Here is a 16,977-nt window from a genome sequence, read left to right on the forward strand (position 1 = left end):
ACCTTGACATCATAATATTTAAAAAAACAATGCTTTCATAATTTAAAAAGAAGTACATGCTTATTATTTTAAAATACAAGTATATAAAAAGAATTTAAATCTAACCTCATTTCAAAATGTGTTCCTTCTATAGGAAAAGAATTTAAATCTATCCTCATCTCAAAATGTAGTCCTTCTATGAAAACCACATAAGAACATCCATTTAACAGTATTACTTAGACAAAAAAGCCGTACAGTAAAATTTTATACCTTTGAAGACTTATCTACATGTATAAAAGCAGAGACGTAACTGTAATTCTGGGGAAGTTCAGTGGCGACAAAAGGATCTCATTGCTCTTCAATTTACCTTTGCACTCAGCTATATACTTCAAGCTTAACAAACAACATTCACTATCATTTTGACTATTTGTTGATAGTTTTTGAGACAAAGTCTTGCATATCCTTGCTAGGTAGTCGAAAGTGGCCTTGAATTTCTGATCCTATGTTCTCCTAACTAGGATTACAAGTGTGTATCACCCAAACCTGGTATGGAACCCAAGGTGTTATGTGTGCTAGGCAAGCTGTATGTTGGTGCACAAGTACATATTCTGGTACATCTATAAGGCAGAGGTAGGTGTTCAGTGTCTTCCTCAATCACTCTCCACTTTATTGCAAAACCTGAGGCATACCAGCAGGCAACCAAGTTCCAGGAAGCATCCATCTCCACTTTCTCAAGTCTTCATGCATCCATCACTAGATGGGCCATCTCCCCATCGCCATCAATTCTCATTCTTTTGAATGACTGTATGTCTTAGTATGAATACTTGATTTTTATTGTTTAGACGCATTTAAAAAAAAAAACTCTCAACCAAAACCATTTTTACTTTCACAAGATATGTTCTTATAACAAGAAAAAAAACAAGTGAGACAGGAAACACCTATTTTATAATAACAAAAAACTAAAGGACAGTATCAACTCTCCAAATCCTATACTGTAAGATAAGCCACAAAGTATTTCCTGTTAATGAAATAAAAACATGAGCCTTAGTTGTAAATTAATCATCATTCAACTGAAGTCTAAGAGAAAGACAACAGGTCAGTTTAGTGTTCCAAACTTTCTTCCCATGGAGGAGAAACTGAGACAAGAATCTAAATGACAAAAGAAAAGAATTCAGTAACAAGAAGGCAGGGAAGTGTGAGGTTCAGAGACAGTGCTTCCCCACTGGCCGGATGCCATGACATCTAATGCTGCTGTTAAACAGGCATGTTCCTCCATCACTGCAGACCAGAGACCAGGCCCTAACAATGTTCTAATAAGCCCACTGGGCGATTTCTCAAACACCGAAGGCTTCCCTAGCACAAAGCAGATGTACTAGTGTAACATTGGCTACCTATCCCCTATGGACAGCCACATTCCATGCTGTCTACTTTCCAACTACTGCCTGATATGCCCTGCACCACTCTTCAAGGTTTTGGAGTAATTCACTCCAAAACACATCAAACTATGTGGAGCTTTACAGAAGTAAGTATATATGTGTTTATGTCTTCACAAAACATGAAGGCCCAATGAATGAAGGTTAAAATTCAGGTGACTGTGCCACCTGACAGCTTGTGGCATAATCGAAAACTTTGCTTTCACAGGTCAAATGCATGCTGCTATGTCAGAACCCCAGAGACTGAGAGAAACAACTTCTACAAGTTATCCCCAGACCTCTACAATATGCTGAGGTAATTATGAATTATTTTAATTTATATTATATGCACATATTAAAAATGGGTATAATATACATATTATTCCACTTAGATGAAATACCTATAATCCCTATTTTTTTTTTAAATAGTTTTTTGAGACAGGCTTGCTCTGTCCAGTCCTGGCTGTCTTAGAACTCGCTCTGTAGACCAGGCTGGCCTCAAACTCAGAAATTCGTCTGCCTCTGCCTCCCAAGTGCTGGGCTAAAAGGCATGTACCACCACTGCCTGGGAAATCCCTAGAAATACAAAATTAAAAAAAAAAAAGAAAGAAAAAGAAAAGAAAGAAATCTAAGAGCTTTCTGACATACTGATAGATGGTATATGATTTCCTTAAATCTAGACAATCAGTAGGCCTAACTACATCAATAAAACATTCTATTTCAAAAGTCAGAAATCTTATGTGGCTTCTCTTGGAAAAAAAAAATCCTAATTGCAGGAGGGAGAGAAGACAATTACAGAGTTTAAAGGTGTTTTCTAAACTAGGACTCAAATAAATACCCTTATCACAGAAAATTAAAGCACAGGGAATTAAAGCTATATCCTGTATCTGTCATTATCACTGTGAGTGAAGCCATGTAAAGAGCTTTATAAACAAAAGTCCTGCCCAAAGTACCCTGGCCACACATGGAGCCCCCAGAGCAGGGGTTCATCCTTCCCAATGCAAATCTTTAATGCCATTCTCACCATGTCATGTTGTCCCCAACCACAAAATTAGTCTTATTCTTATTTACTGTTGTTGTTGTTGTTATTATTGCCGCAGTTGTTATTGTTGTTTTTTTTTTTTTTTTTTGAGACAAGGGTTTTTTGGTGTATTCCTGGAACTAGCAGGCTGGCCTTAAACTCAAGGGATCCCCCTGCCTCTGACTCCAGAGCATTAGGATTAAAGGCATTGCACCACAAGCACCTGGCTCATAAAATTATTTTTGTTGCTACTTCATAATTATAATTTTGCTAGTGTTATAAATCATAATGTAGAATCTGTGTTATCTGATGGCCTTAGGCTACCCCTATGAAAGGGCTGTTCAACCCCTAAGATGATTGTCCACTTTCAGCAGCACAGACACAATCCCTTGCACCTTGGGAGGTGGAGGCAGAAAGCATTCAGTGTCATCCTCTCCTACATAGCCTGTCTGAGGTCAGCCTAGGCTGCCTGTGGTAAATGGCAAAGATATTTCTAAAACGTTTATATATTTTGGATACATTTATTTGAAAGACACAATTTGCAAATATTTCTCTTCAGATTGTACCTATCTTTCCATTTTCTTAATGTCTTTTCAAGTCCGAAGCTTTATACTTTAACATTTTTCTTCATGTTTGCCATTAGCTCAAGGTCACAGAGCTAATCAATATGATTTGTGATTTTAGCTTTTACACTAAGTGTATGAACCCTGAGTTACTTTGGGACCTAATATAGAGTGTCTGGTTTTGATGTGTGTTGTTTTCTGTCTGTAGGCTAGCTGGATTTTTCATGTCTTATTTCTGTGTTGCAGCTAGCAGGCTTTTGGGGCACAAACATAACCAATTTCCTCTGCATCGGATGTTATAGAAACCATGCTCTCCATATCACATTATGTAAGTACCTTTGCCAAGACTTAACTGGTATATTCATCAGGATCTCTGGCTGAACACAGCCTGACTCCAGTGCCCATCATGGCTAGCAGCACAATGTCTTTTGACTTTACAGTAATACTTGAGACTGCACAATTACGTCCTCAAACTTATCAAAATTATCAATTATCAAAATTGCATTAGCTACCCTAGATGCTTTCCATTACTACCAGTTACATTACCACCAGTTACATTACCACCAGTGTTGGGAGCAAGGTGACAAGTGTTTCAAGAAAACTAGCTGAGACTTTCATACAGATGTTATCTGAATGAATAAAACAATCTGCAAAGAGTATCTTAACATTTAAACTTTTTTTTTTCCGGTTTTTTGGATTTAGTTTTTTCGAGAAAGGGTTTCTCTGTATAGCCCTGGCTGTCCTGGAACTCACTCTGCAGACCAGGCTGACCTCGTCAGAAATCTGCCTGTTTCTGCCTCCAAGAGTGCTGGGATTACAGGCGTACGCCACCACTGCCCAGCTCATTTAAACTTTTAATCCACAAACATGGCATATTTCTCTACTTATTGGCTTCTTTTAAATTTCTCTTGTCAATACTTACAGCTTTTAATAGATAAATCTTGTACATGTTAGATTTATTCATTTGCTGCAATTATAAATGCAACTTATTTTTATTATTTTACTACTGTATGTGTGTGTATATGTATGTGTATATGTGTGTGTGTGTGTGTATATATATATATATATATATATATATATATACACACACTGCCATATATATACACTGCCAATCATTTCCATCTGTTTTGTGGAATCCTTAAGACCATATATAAGATTACATTTTCTACGAATAAAGAGTTATAATCCTTTCTATTCAATTTGGATGCCCTTTTCCCTTCCCTGCCCTGGCTAGAACCACTGCTGAAAGAACTGGCAAGACTCTCAGCAAGACTCTAAAAAGTTTAGAATTTTACAAAAATTCTAAAAACTTTTGTAAAGATTTTTAAAATAAACTCTTCACCTATATGGCTAGATTGCCTACTTTTGTACAGCAATTTTTTTAAGATTCATTTATGTATATGATTACACTGTAGTTGTACAGATGGCTGTGAGCCGTTATGTGGTTGCTGGAAATCTAACTCAGGACCTCTGCTCACTCTTGCCCAAAGATTTACTTATTATTATATTTAAGTACACTGTAGCTATCTTCAGACACACCAGAAGAGGGCGTCAGATCTCATTACGGATAGTTGTGAGCCACCATATGGTTGCTGGGATTTGAACTCAGGACCTTCGGAGAGAGCGGTCAGTGCTCTTAACCATTGAGTCATCTCTCCAGCCCTTGTATAACAATTTTATTAGAACACAATCTTATGCATTTATTTACATATGACTATTTTGGGCAGTAAAACAGTAGAGAAAGCTGGGAGTGGTGGCACCCAAGCAGGCATAGCTCTGTGAGTTTAATGTTGTTTCTGTACTGCAGCTGGTCTACTGATCCATTATTGTGAGCTCTAGGCCAGGCAAGGCTACCTAGTAAGACCATGTCTTAAAAGTGGGGCGAGAAGGTAGGTTTTAGTAGTTCCAACACAACTAAATGGCTCAAAATCCCCAAACTTTTTCCTACCCTGTCTTTTAAAAAATATTTGTGGGAGCAACGAAATGGCTCAAGGAGTAACAACACTTTACACCAAGCTAGACAATCTGAGTTCAATTCCCAGCACCAACAAGGTAGAAGGAGAGAACCTAGTGTGGTAGGCCATCCTTATATCTTCACAGAGGTGTCACGTGCACACTATTCCTTCCTTCCAACAAATACACAGTGAAGAAAATGTCAAAAGGAGCGCACCTATGGTTACTTGATAAGCTAAATCTTGTGTTAACTCATTTATATTCTTAAAATAAATACCAAGAAGTCACGGTTTATGCATTAGATATTCATACATTTATTATATTGTTGAAACTAATTTGCTAGTGTTTGTTAAATATTCATCTGCCCATATTAAAAAAGCAAAAATGGTCAAGGGTTTCTTGTACATTTGACTCTGGTAGAGGGGCAATGTTGTGCTCATATAATGATTTAAAAACACCGTCTTTTCTACTTTCTAAATGAAGGTGAAACTTAAATATTGCCACTTCTTAAAGCATCTGAGAACAGGCACAGCTGCCTAACCCTTCTCTCAGCTTCATTTGTATAAAACTGTACTTTAACTAATGTCCCACATTACAGATATATCTGCATTATTTCCCTTCTTGGTCTTGATAATTTTATCCTTGTAGAAACTTCTGTCTCAGCTAAGTTGTCTGGTTTTTTTGGAATAACATTTTTCAGGAGAGTCCCTTATTCCTCTTGTTTTTCTTGGTCAGACTAGGTATAGGTATACTTCATTTATTCAGACTAAGCAAGTTGGCTTCATTATTTTCCATCTTGTTTTTTAGTGCTTTCCAATATAGAAAATCAGAAAAGTCATGCAAGCTATAAGCTTCTTCCAATCATAGCTTTGATTATAGATCATAGAATTTTGGCACGTACTTCCATTTCTATTTAAAGTATTTTTTAAGTTTAACTTGAAAAAAGATTGTTTTCGAGATCGTTTGTCTTTGAAGTCCTAGCTGTCCTTGAACTTGCTCTATAGACCAGGCTGCCTCAAACTTGAGAGATCCGCCTGTCTCTGCCTCCAGAAAGCTGAGATTAAAGGTATGCACCACCACTGCCCAGCTTTTGAAATTTCCTCTCTGTCTGATTTAGCTTCACATATTTGGAGACATCATAAGCTTCATTGCACTGTGGATATTTAATTTAGTTCCACTGTAGTTACAGACTGTACCCTGTATGGAAATATTTGAAAATAACAGATTTATGCTGTTACCAACTCGGCAGCTTCCTTTCATCCTCAACACCCTCCCAAAGCATCCAAGTAAGAGCCTCAAGAACTATTACTTCCTACAGGTGAGAATATCTTTTCGACTCATTTTGGACATTTTTATTCCACCCACTGAAGCCACCCATTATGCTCACAGAACTCAACCATAAAGCCTATCTTTACTTTTGTTTTCTTGCTACTTTTCAGATTTTCTCTTTATCCCTGTTTTCCAAGTAAATGTTTATTATACTAAGGGTTTATCAGGTGTTCTGGATGTATAGATTTACATTATATTGTTCATACTACACTGTAGAATGTTTATTATCAGAGTCTAGAAATCTAAAGCAATTATCCCTCCATTTTTTACCCCTTTTCTCACTCCTCCCTTTTTAAAAATTTTATTTATTTTTAATTTATGCACATTGGTGATTTGATTGCATGCATGTTTGTGTGAGGATGTCAGATCCCATGGGACAGGAGTTTGTAAACTGCCATATGGGTGCTGAGAGTTGAACCTGCGTCCTCAGCAGCCAGTGCTCTTTCTTAACTGCTGAGCAGTCTCTCCAGTCCCTCATTCTTCCTTTTCTGATTCTCATTAAAGGCACACTTGATGCTCTCCTATTGATCTCTCAAGTTCTGTTCATTTTTCGGTTCTCTCTTTCTCTGCTCTGTACATTAAATAAGATATACAGAGATCTCTCTCCAAGTTCATCTTTTTTTTTCTTCTGTCATCTCCAAGCTTGTACTGGTTCATCCTGCTTAATAGTTCAGTTCAATTGTGCTGTTCATCCCCCAGTTTATTCTTAGTATCTGGCTATTACAATTCTTTGTACTAAGTCAATGTCTTCATATTTTCTTCTAATTCCTTAAATATGGTTTTCTTTCTTTGAAGAATCTCTATGCTGCATGCCAACAATGTGTAAGCCCTGTCGGAAACAAAAATGGAAAAGCTTTGAGGAGCTGAAATATGTGCTATAATCTCAGAACTTTAAAAGTCTGAGTTCAAGGCCAGCCTAGGCTAAACAGGGAAGACTATCTCAAACCCCAAAAAGAAATAGCTGGAGTCTGTGTGCACCAGATCCACATTTGGGTCACCTGAGACGCAGTTCCTACTAAGTCATTTTCCCTCTCACATGCAGGTCAGACATTGCTCCTTTGTATATTTATAACTGTTGTTGATACTGAATATTTAAAAAGAGTCATAGAGCTGAGGCAGAGGACTGTTACCTTTAGGCCACCTGGAGTCACCCTGCCCCTGCCCATAATAATGGTTTAAGTGATGATGGTGGGCTTCTGTTTGCACCAGTCTCTGAACTAAATCTATGAAGTGTGCCTCTGCCTCAATGACAAAGTGTCTCGTATCTCAGGGTTCCCTGTGTATGATGGAGCCTGAATTCTTTTTTTTTTTTAACCATTTATTGATTTTTTATTTTTTTATATGAGTACACTGCAGCTGTCTTCTGACACACCAGAAGAGGTCATCAGAGCCCATTACAGATGACTGGAGCCACCATGTGGTTGCTGGGATTTGAACTCAGGACCAGTCAGTGCTCTTAACTGCTGAGCCATCTCTCCAGCCCCAGGAGCCTGATTTCTACAGCCCACGTCTTAGCCTTTATCTGCATAGCTTACTGTCTATTCAAGAAAGAACTGCTCTGGGATTGTGAAATCATTTCCAATTACAGGGTTCAACAGTTTAAAACATTGTGGAAGTCATGTTTAGTTCCTACTTCACCAAAGCACTAAGTATTAGAAGTCACAAGATCCTTCTTATCTGTCTAGACCAGCTGGATAATCGATCTCAAGTAGGGCAAGAGTACGAAGATCACCTCAGACCTTGTTACCATACTGGTACTCAAATAGGTCCTTGGAAAAGAATGTACAAAGTTACAGATGATCCTGGCCACTACAACTGAGCCCACTAAAAAATAAGCTAGGAATTTGAAGTCTAAAAGACAAGAGAAGAAAAGTAAAAGCAAAAAGACTGTATATTTTTAATTAGTATTCATATATGCTCTTATAAAAAGCTAAAGTTATAACCTCCCAAATTTTGAAAGCTAGCAACATTATTTTTCAGAAAACATTTTTTATGGTTCCATAGCAAGTAACATTGTATCTTGTTTCTTTCTAGGACCTCCCTCTTCATTCTTCAGTTAGGGTCTGTCACCACCTAGTGGACCACGGAGGAATAATACACCCATACACCACCACAGTGGCTAACCTCTTCTGTTCCAGAACAAATCTCTAGATAAGAGTTTTCAGAATCAGTTAAGAGCTCCTGTACCTATCTTAAAAATCAGTTGGGTAATTTGTAACTACATAAAATACAGATTTATACAAATAAAAGATATGTACTCAAGATAATGAATGGGTTAAAGAAAAACAAAAATCGTTTACAGACAGCATGGTACTGAAGTTAAGACAAGCTTTGGCTACCAAAGATTAACCTGTTTAACAAAATTAATTTCCCAAGCTTAATTTATCTAGAAATTAAAACTTTAATACCTCATAACTACATGAGTTTTCTCCCCAGGTTTTATGGGTCATTCAACTTTCAAACCTACCACTATAAATGCAAACTTTCAAACCTCAATCAGTAAAACCACATCAACAAAATATACATATCAAGATACAAAATTGTATTTAAAAATTTAGACATTGTTCATCATAAAAATCCTACCAAGCTACAAACTGAAAAGGAAGTTTCCAAAAGCTGACTGTATTTTATCTTTCTTAATTTATAGCTTCCTGACCTCAAAACTGGCTAAAAGGCTAGGTATGGTGGCACATGCTTGCAATCCTAGCATTTGAAGGCTAATAAAAGAAAACTGCAAATCCCAAGTCAGTCCAGGATACAGGGAGAGATTCTTTCCCACAAAAACAAAAACAAAAACCCATAAACTGGGCCTGACCCGGCTAATACACACCTAACTCCCAGTGCTTGGGAAAAGGAGGCAGGAGGGATCTCTTAGGATCCTTCCCGATCTACACAGCACTTTCTGGGCAGCCAATGCTAGTAAGACACTGTTTCAAAAACAAATGAAAGCAATTGACTACAGACCTACCATCATAAATGCAAAGCAGCTGTGACACTGGGGGATGGGGGTGTGGCTCAGTGGTAAAGTACTTATCCAACATATTCAAATCCTTGAGGTCAAACTCGAATTTTGAAAACCAAAAGCAAAACAGCATGTTATAAACAGTATGACAAGCAGGCCAATAGTGTTTACATCTTACCAAATATTTGTGTGTAGTTTGTTTGATTGTTTTTTGGTTTGGTTTTTTTGTTTGTTGTTGTTGTTTTGTAGTGCTGGGTACTAAATCTAGAGTCTTGTACATGCTAGGCAAGGCCAAATAATTTTTTGACAATTTTTTCCACATTCAATAGGAAAAGAAATCTTTTTAATACAGAGACTGGGGAAAACAATGTCTATATAAAAAAGAATGAACTTAGATGTTACCTTGCACTATATGCAAAAAATTATCCAATATAAAATATAAAGAAAAACCGTAAAATGTTTATGAGAAAACAGGGAAAGCTTTAAGACAGAGATGGCACATCTTGACTACCCACCTGAGTGGACCAAAAAGTTTTTACAAAACTGGTAAGGCGCACTTCTGGGTGTGTCTGTGAGGGTACGTCTATGGAGGACTAACTAACGGGGACAGGGAAATAGGCTGTGGGCCCAAATGCAGCAGCAGAGGAAAACTGAAGAAAATACACATATACTTTACATCCTAGCAACAGCAATCATTAGCTAAGTAATAATTAGCTAATCAATTCATTGTTCTTGCTCAGTTGTTATCCGAGTGACAAACAAAAAAATTGTTGTTACAAAGGAAGTGGATCATCGTTGACCTGTGGGTCACAAGCTTTTGGAACTGGCTCTCAAGAGGAATGTGCAAAGTCCGAAGATGCTGACTCGGGCAGTGACTTTGGTGAGGGCTCAAGACCGGAATGTTAGTTAGTAGAAATGTACAAAGTAAAGTCTACACTCCTGAGTCTCAGATGAACTGGAATATGAATTATAAAGATTGCTCTTGAGGCTCACAGTGGGACTGAGGACTCTATTGAGAAGCCATTCGTGTTACATTCTGGCAAAGAGCTTCCTTACATGTCCTGAGACTTCACACCACTCCAAGTGTAAAGGTAATACACTAATTCAGACTGTGGCATGATTCCAGCTGATTGTTTTTAGTCAGATTAACAGTGATAATCATGAACAAAAAACAGTCAAAAGACAAAAACCTTCCCATGGAAATTAAATTCCCTAAGAAGAAATCCTACTTTGCAAGGCACCAAACATGCCTTTAGGGCATCACAGATGATGCCAGAGTCTACCCAAGGGAATGAAAGTTTTAAACTCATCTCCAAGAATTCGCTTAAGAGAGATCACAGGTGCCCAGATGGTGGCACGGGGCTGCCTAGGGAAATGGGTTCAAAGGTAGCTGTGACTGTGGTCAGTCCCTGGGGTTCAGCTACTCTAGCACTATATGGACACCAAGGTCTGCTAACAGCTTGAGTGCCATTCTCATGACAGTAGTTTTACAGATGTGCAAAATTCAAGAATTAGCAAAGATACAATAGGAAATCCCTGTACACTAGAAATGCCAAGAACATGGAATAGCCACTAAAAACTGCAAGCAACAAGCAAAGACAGGAGGAGCTGTGCAGGCTGATACACGATGTCTTCAAGTTTACACCATACTATTGTATACATTCCAGATAACCCAGATGCCAGATAATGAGCTACAGAATTTAAATGCTTGTCCTAATAGGCTTCTCTCTTGGCTTTGATCTTATCTCCTTTCTATGTCCCCATTCCTCTCTTTTGGAGATGGAATAGATGTTAACATAAAAGATGTTAATACCACTAAAGATTAGGGAAAATAAAAATAAAAATAAAATAAAAAGTACAGGATGTAGCAAGGATGTAGAGAAACTGGAATTCTTATGTTAGCAACAATGTAAAATGGTGATCCTGGTATTGAAAACAATACAACATATTGGGGAAATGTGGCATTGTGATCTTGGGAGTATGCAGCTTGCTTTTGATAATTCAGGTAATTCACCTAAGAGTTTCTAGAAGAAGGAATTTCAACTTTTGAAACATGTTGGAATTGCTAAGATTTTTGAGAAATCTAGGAAGTAGATTATGTACATTGTGCTTTACAAGATGACTCTGGGGGGGGGGTTATATTATCATGATTTGAATATGAAATGCCCCCAGAGACTAACATGCTATCACTATTTTGAGAGGTGGTAGAAAGTTTCAGAGATGAAGTCTAAATTGGGAATTATCAACTCAGGGAGGGAATCTCTGAAAGTTAAACCTGGTCTTCCATCCTTCACTTTCTCTGTTTCCTATACATCATAAAACCAGTGACTGCTGGCCATATGTTTCTGCCACATGAGGTGACCAAAGACATATATGAGAGTATGTGGGGTATTTCATGTTGAAACTGTAACAATGACTTTGGACTGAGCAATGGTTTTATGGGTATAAAACCCAAAGTACAGGCAAAAATAATAAGTATATTGGACAACACCAAAATAAAAGGGCAGTGTGCAATTCAGCTGTTGAAGGCATGCTTGGAATGTATGATATCCTGAGTTTGATGTAAAGACAAGAAATTCAAAATGAAAAAAAATTAAACCTTTGTGTGTCCATGAACATATTCAACAAAGTAAATATTCAGTATGCAAAATGGGGGGAGGTTGCAAATTAGATATCTTATACAGTGTCATTATCTAGAATTTAAAAGAATTCCCCCATAACTAAAACAACCAGGCGACTCCACTGAGACACTAATTTAAAAGGAACCACAAAAGTTGGAATACATTGCAGATACAAATGGCAAACAAGCACATAAAAAGAAGTTAATACCACTAAAGATTAGGGAAAATAAAAATAAAAATAAAATAAAAAGTACAGGATGTAGCGAAACTGGAATTCTTCATATATATATATATATATATATATATATATATATATATATATATATATATGTGTGTGTGTGTGTGTATTATGTTAGCAACAATGTAAAATGGTGATCCTGGTATTGAAAACAATACAACATATATACATATATATATACATAACAAAAATTATTGAAAAAGAGTCCATGAATTTGAAAAAAAGTCAGAGGTGGTACTTAGGAGGACATGGGGAGTGGGTGGATGGATAAGATCTCAAAACGTAAAAAATTATATAAAATAATTTAACAAAAACAGAAGTTACTTAAAAACAAAAACCACAATTATCACATGGTTCAGTAATTCCACTTCTGGGTATATACCAAAAGAAATTAAAAATTAAAATTAGGCACTCAGAGTGTATACCCATGTTCACAACAAGATTATTCACAATAGCTCAATGCTGAAAAAAACCAAGCATCTACTAACTGATGAATGAATAAATAAATAAAATATGGTATATACATGTAACATTATCCAGCTTTAAATAATAAGTGAATTCTCACATATCATATAACAATATGAGGAAATCTTGAGAGCATTATTTGCTAAGTCAGAAAAGAACAAATATTATTATTTCATTAATAGAGGTATCTATATGGAGTAAAATCTATAGATACAGAAAGAACTTATTACAAAATTATAATAATCAAAACACTGTAGTACAGAGATAATGACATATAGACGAATAGAATAGGATGTCTAGAAAAATGTCCTGACATATGTAGCCATTCTGTTCCATTTGTGGATTGGAGATACAGGAGATACAGGAAGTTACTATTAATATAGTATGAGTTTCAGTCCTAAATGAATTCTATAGATGGATGTTGATGACATTATACACTGATATGAATGTAATCAATACTACTGAATAGCATGTTTGAAAGTACTGAAAGCAAATGTCACCTGTTTTCTATTACAAACTTAAAAGATAAAAGGAGAGCCATGCCCTGGAGAGATGGTTAAATGGGGTAAAAAAAATTGCCACATAGTTTGAGGACCTGAATTTAAATAATTAAAGCCCATGCAAAGGGCAGATCTGTAGCACAAGCATCTATAATCCTGATGCCACTACCAGGAGATGGGAGGCCAAAAGAAGAGAATTTCCAGAAGCTCACAAGCTAGCTAGTCTGACTTATGTAGTGGAAAAAACAGACACCCTCTTCTCAAACAAGGCAGACAATGGAGACTGATGCCAAAGGTTGTCTGCTGATCTCCACATGCACACAGTGGTACATGTCATGCACATACTCACATACATACACACACACACACACACACACACACACACACACACACGAAAAAGAGCCAGACACAGTAGTCAGTGCCAGTAATCCCTGAACTAAAAAGGCATAACCAGGACAATTATAAGCTCAAGGCCAACCTGAACTGAGCTGAGATAAGCTACATGGTATATTATATCCCATCAGGAGCTACACAGAAAAATCTGGTATCAATTACACACACAGTGTTATATGTCAGCAGGATCTACACAGAAAAACTTGGTATTAATTATATGCATGTGAACACACACGCAATTGAAGAAATTATTTAAAATGATAACTGAAAGAAAAATGTCTATAGAATTAACATCATATTTGATAAAGGAAAATGAACTCTTTCTACCTAATATTCAGAACAAGACAAGAATATCATTGCCAACAATATCCACCACTATACTAGTAATCTTACCCAGTACAGTAAGAAAAATAAACACCATAAACATCAAAAAGGAAAACATAAGGCGGTCTTTATTCACTGTTATATACACAAAAATCCCAACAGATTTTTTTAAGTGACTAGCAGAACTAGTAAACAAATCCAATGCAAATTCAATACACAAAATCAATTGCACTTCTATACAACTAGGGAACAATTGAACAAATAAACTTTAAAACCAGTTTGGTTCATAATAGTATTAAAAAGCAAAATAATTACAAATAATTTTAAAGAAAAACAAGATAAACATTAGTAATTTTAAAGCATTAATGAGAAAAAAATCAAGTTGTTGCATTAAGTGGCAAGACAAACTAAATCCAAGGATTACCAGACTACTATCGTTAAGATGGCAACTTGAGCCAGGACAGAACACTTTGCTCACAGGGGCAAGAGCCTCAGTTTACCCAGCACTGAAAAGAACACCTTTTCTGATTGGATCAGTGTAATTCAGTAAAAATCTCAGTAATATTTTTGTTTTTTAATTAAGTTGATTCTAAACTTTATATGGACTTTAAAAAAAAAAAAAAAAGAAAGAAAGAAAGAAAGAAAAAAAAAAAGCCAGGCGGTGGTGGCACACACCTTTAATCTCAGCACTTGGGGAGGCAGAGGCAGGCGGATTTCTGAGTTTTGTGGCCAGCCTGGTCTAAAGAGTTCCAGGACAGCCAGGACTACACAGAGAAACCCTGGGGGGGGGGGGGGGGGGGGAAACGACACGGACCTAAGCCAAAATAACTTTGAAAAAGAAGAATGGAACTACCCCCTAGTTTCAAGATACTGTGGCTTTTGTGAAAAGATTCAAAATGATTAATGAAAGAGAATAAAAACCCAACAAATTCATAAATTTTTTAGGAAAAACTTTAAAATATTCATTGAGACTTTGACAAGAAGTAAATTTCCATATGAAAGACTTTGATTTCTATTCTATAAAACATGCCAAAATTATGAACATGTATATAGTCCTAAAAATCATAGTTTCTAAAAGAAAATGGAATTTGGTTAAACTAAGATTTTCTAGTGAAGATATAAGAACCAAAAACAAAAGATTCCAAAAATAAGGCTCATAAAAAATTACAAGTTAGCCGGGCAGAGGTGGCGTACACCTGTAATCCCAGTACTCTGGGAGGCAGAGGCAGGCAGATTTCTGAGTTCTAGGCCAGCCTGGTCTACAGAGTGAGTTCCAGGATAGCCAGGGCTATACAGAGAAACCCTGTCTCAGAAAAACAAAAACAAAAAAACAAAAAAACAAAAAACCCAAAATTACAAGTTGTATTTATCATATTAACATGTTAAAAATGAAAACAAAAACCAGACTAGGAGAAAATATTCATACTACATATATCATATGACAAACCCAGAATATAAAAATGCTAACATAAATGCTTAATGTTTTTAATGGTCAAGAATTGAGCCATTTAAAAAGATGATATAAGAATATCCAATAAATATATGATAACGTTACAAGAAATACAGATTGAAAAATCCCATCCCATTACAATGCTCATTGGAGTTCTAAAAATAAAAACCCTAACAATACAAATTACTTGCAAGCACATGAAAGGGGGATTAATATGGTTCTAGAACTATAAAATATAAAAAACATTTTGAAATACTGGTGACTCTATAAAAAACAATGTGTATTTACTACTATCAATTTTTATTGTGCCTTAGAGGATCAATAAGTATGTACGTGTGCAAAATTTTGTATAAGAAATCTTAAAAATTGTGTTATATGTAATAAAGTAGAAACAGCCCAGGTGTCAACAAAAGAATTACCTGTGACCTGTCAGTGGAATACTACTCAGCAATAAAAAGAAATGAACTATTGTGCCAGTGAGATGGCTCACTGGGTAAAGGCCTTTGACATCAAGCCTAACAACCTGAGTTCAAATACTGGGATCCACATGTGGAAGGAGAGAACAGACTTCCACAAGTTGTCCTCTGACCTCCGTTATGTGCACCCTGGTACATGTATCCCTCACACATTAAATAAATAAATAAATAAATAAATAAATAAATAATAAAACATGAGAAGAGAGGAGAAGAGAAGAGAAGAGAAGAGAAGAGAAGAGAAGAGAAGAGAAGAGAAGAGAAAAGAGAAGAGAAGAGAAGAGAAGAGGAAAGAAACAGAAATGAACTATTAACATGTGCATTACGAATTATTGTCAAATATTGGGCTACAGAGGCACAAGAGCAAATGTGTGTGAAATTATGCATGTTCGACTGTAGAACAAGTATTAAGAAGTTACTAGGTTTTAAGGATTAAGTAGTGTATCAAAATAGGAAAAAGCATAAGAAATTTTGAAGATGGAGTACAATGATGTGAACACTGCTTCAATTTATATTTTCAGATAGGAACATTTCCTTGTATGAAAATTTCATATCTCAATTTTAAAAAGATACAGAGAGTGAGGGCTTTGGGATCACAGAGCAGCTCCACCACTTACCTGGTATATGGCCTTGGCTGAGTGTTAAACTGTCAGTCTCCCCATCTGCAAAGCAAAAAAAAGTAGAGTTGAGAATAACTTCATAGAGCTGTTAGGAAAGGTAAACAAGGCAATACTTGAATGACATAATACAGTAAATGCTCATTAAGTACTAACAAAGAAGTTAGACATTTATTCCCATATTTCAGCCAAGGAGAAAGATTCAGGAATAACTAGTGGGCAGACGATGGTAACTTGCATAACCCACCAGTCCTGTGTTGTCAGTGACCCCTAGCAAGGATCATTCCATTTTATGGATGAAGAACTCCTGCATCACAGGCGTCAGCAGACGTCAGCATGCAAGCTTCTGCTGGTGCATTCTCTTTCTAAGATGGTCTCGTGTATTTCAGGCTGGCCTGGAATTTACTGTGCATCCCAAATGATCCTGAACTGATTCTCAGGCCTCTACCTTCCATGTTCTGGGACTTCAGGTATGTGTCAGTTCAGTATTTCCAACTGCACCATGCATGCCAATAGAGTCACTTTCAGCAGTTAACCCTGTAATTGCCAGTATACTCCATCTCATATTAAAAAACGAATGCTCCATTTATTCTTTCTTCTCTTCTCTTTTCGATGTCACTGTGTGCCCCTGGCTGGCCTTGAAATCACAAAGCCCACTAGTCTCTGTTGATATGAAA

General features: G+C 36.5%; 1 protein-coding gene across 2 annotated transcripts in view; it reads right to left on the reverse strand.

The window, feature by feature from the left end:
* The window catches only part of Nr6a1 (nuclear receptor subfamily 6 group A member 1), a 185,888-nt gene that overhangs the window by 115,288 nt on the left and 53,623 nt on the right, over nucleotides 1-16,977 (reverse strand). For both annotated transcript variants that reach the window (XM_052182425.1, XM_052182424.1), the window contains exon 3: nucleotides 16,301-16,345. In XM_052182425.1, the coding sequence (XP_052038385.1) occupies nucleotides 16,301-16,345 (45 nt within the window). The remainder of the gene's footprint in view (nucleotides 1-16,300; nucleotides 16,346-16,977) is intronic.

The sequence above is a fragment of the Apodemus sylvaticus genome, chromosome 5 (assembly GCF_947179515.1).
Source record: "Apodemus sylvaticus chromosome 5, mApoSyl1.1, whole genome shotgun sequence".
Taxonomy (NCBI): Eukaryota; Metazoa; Chordata; class Mammalia; order Rodentia; family Muridae; genus Apodemus; species Apodemus sylvaticus.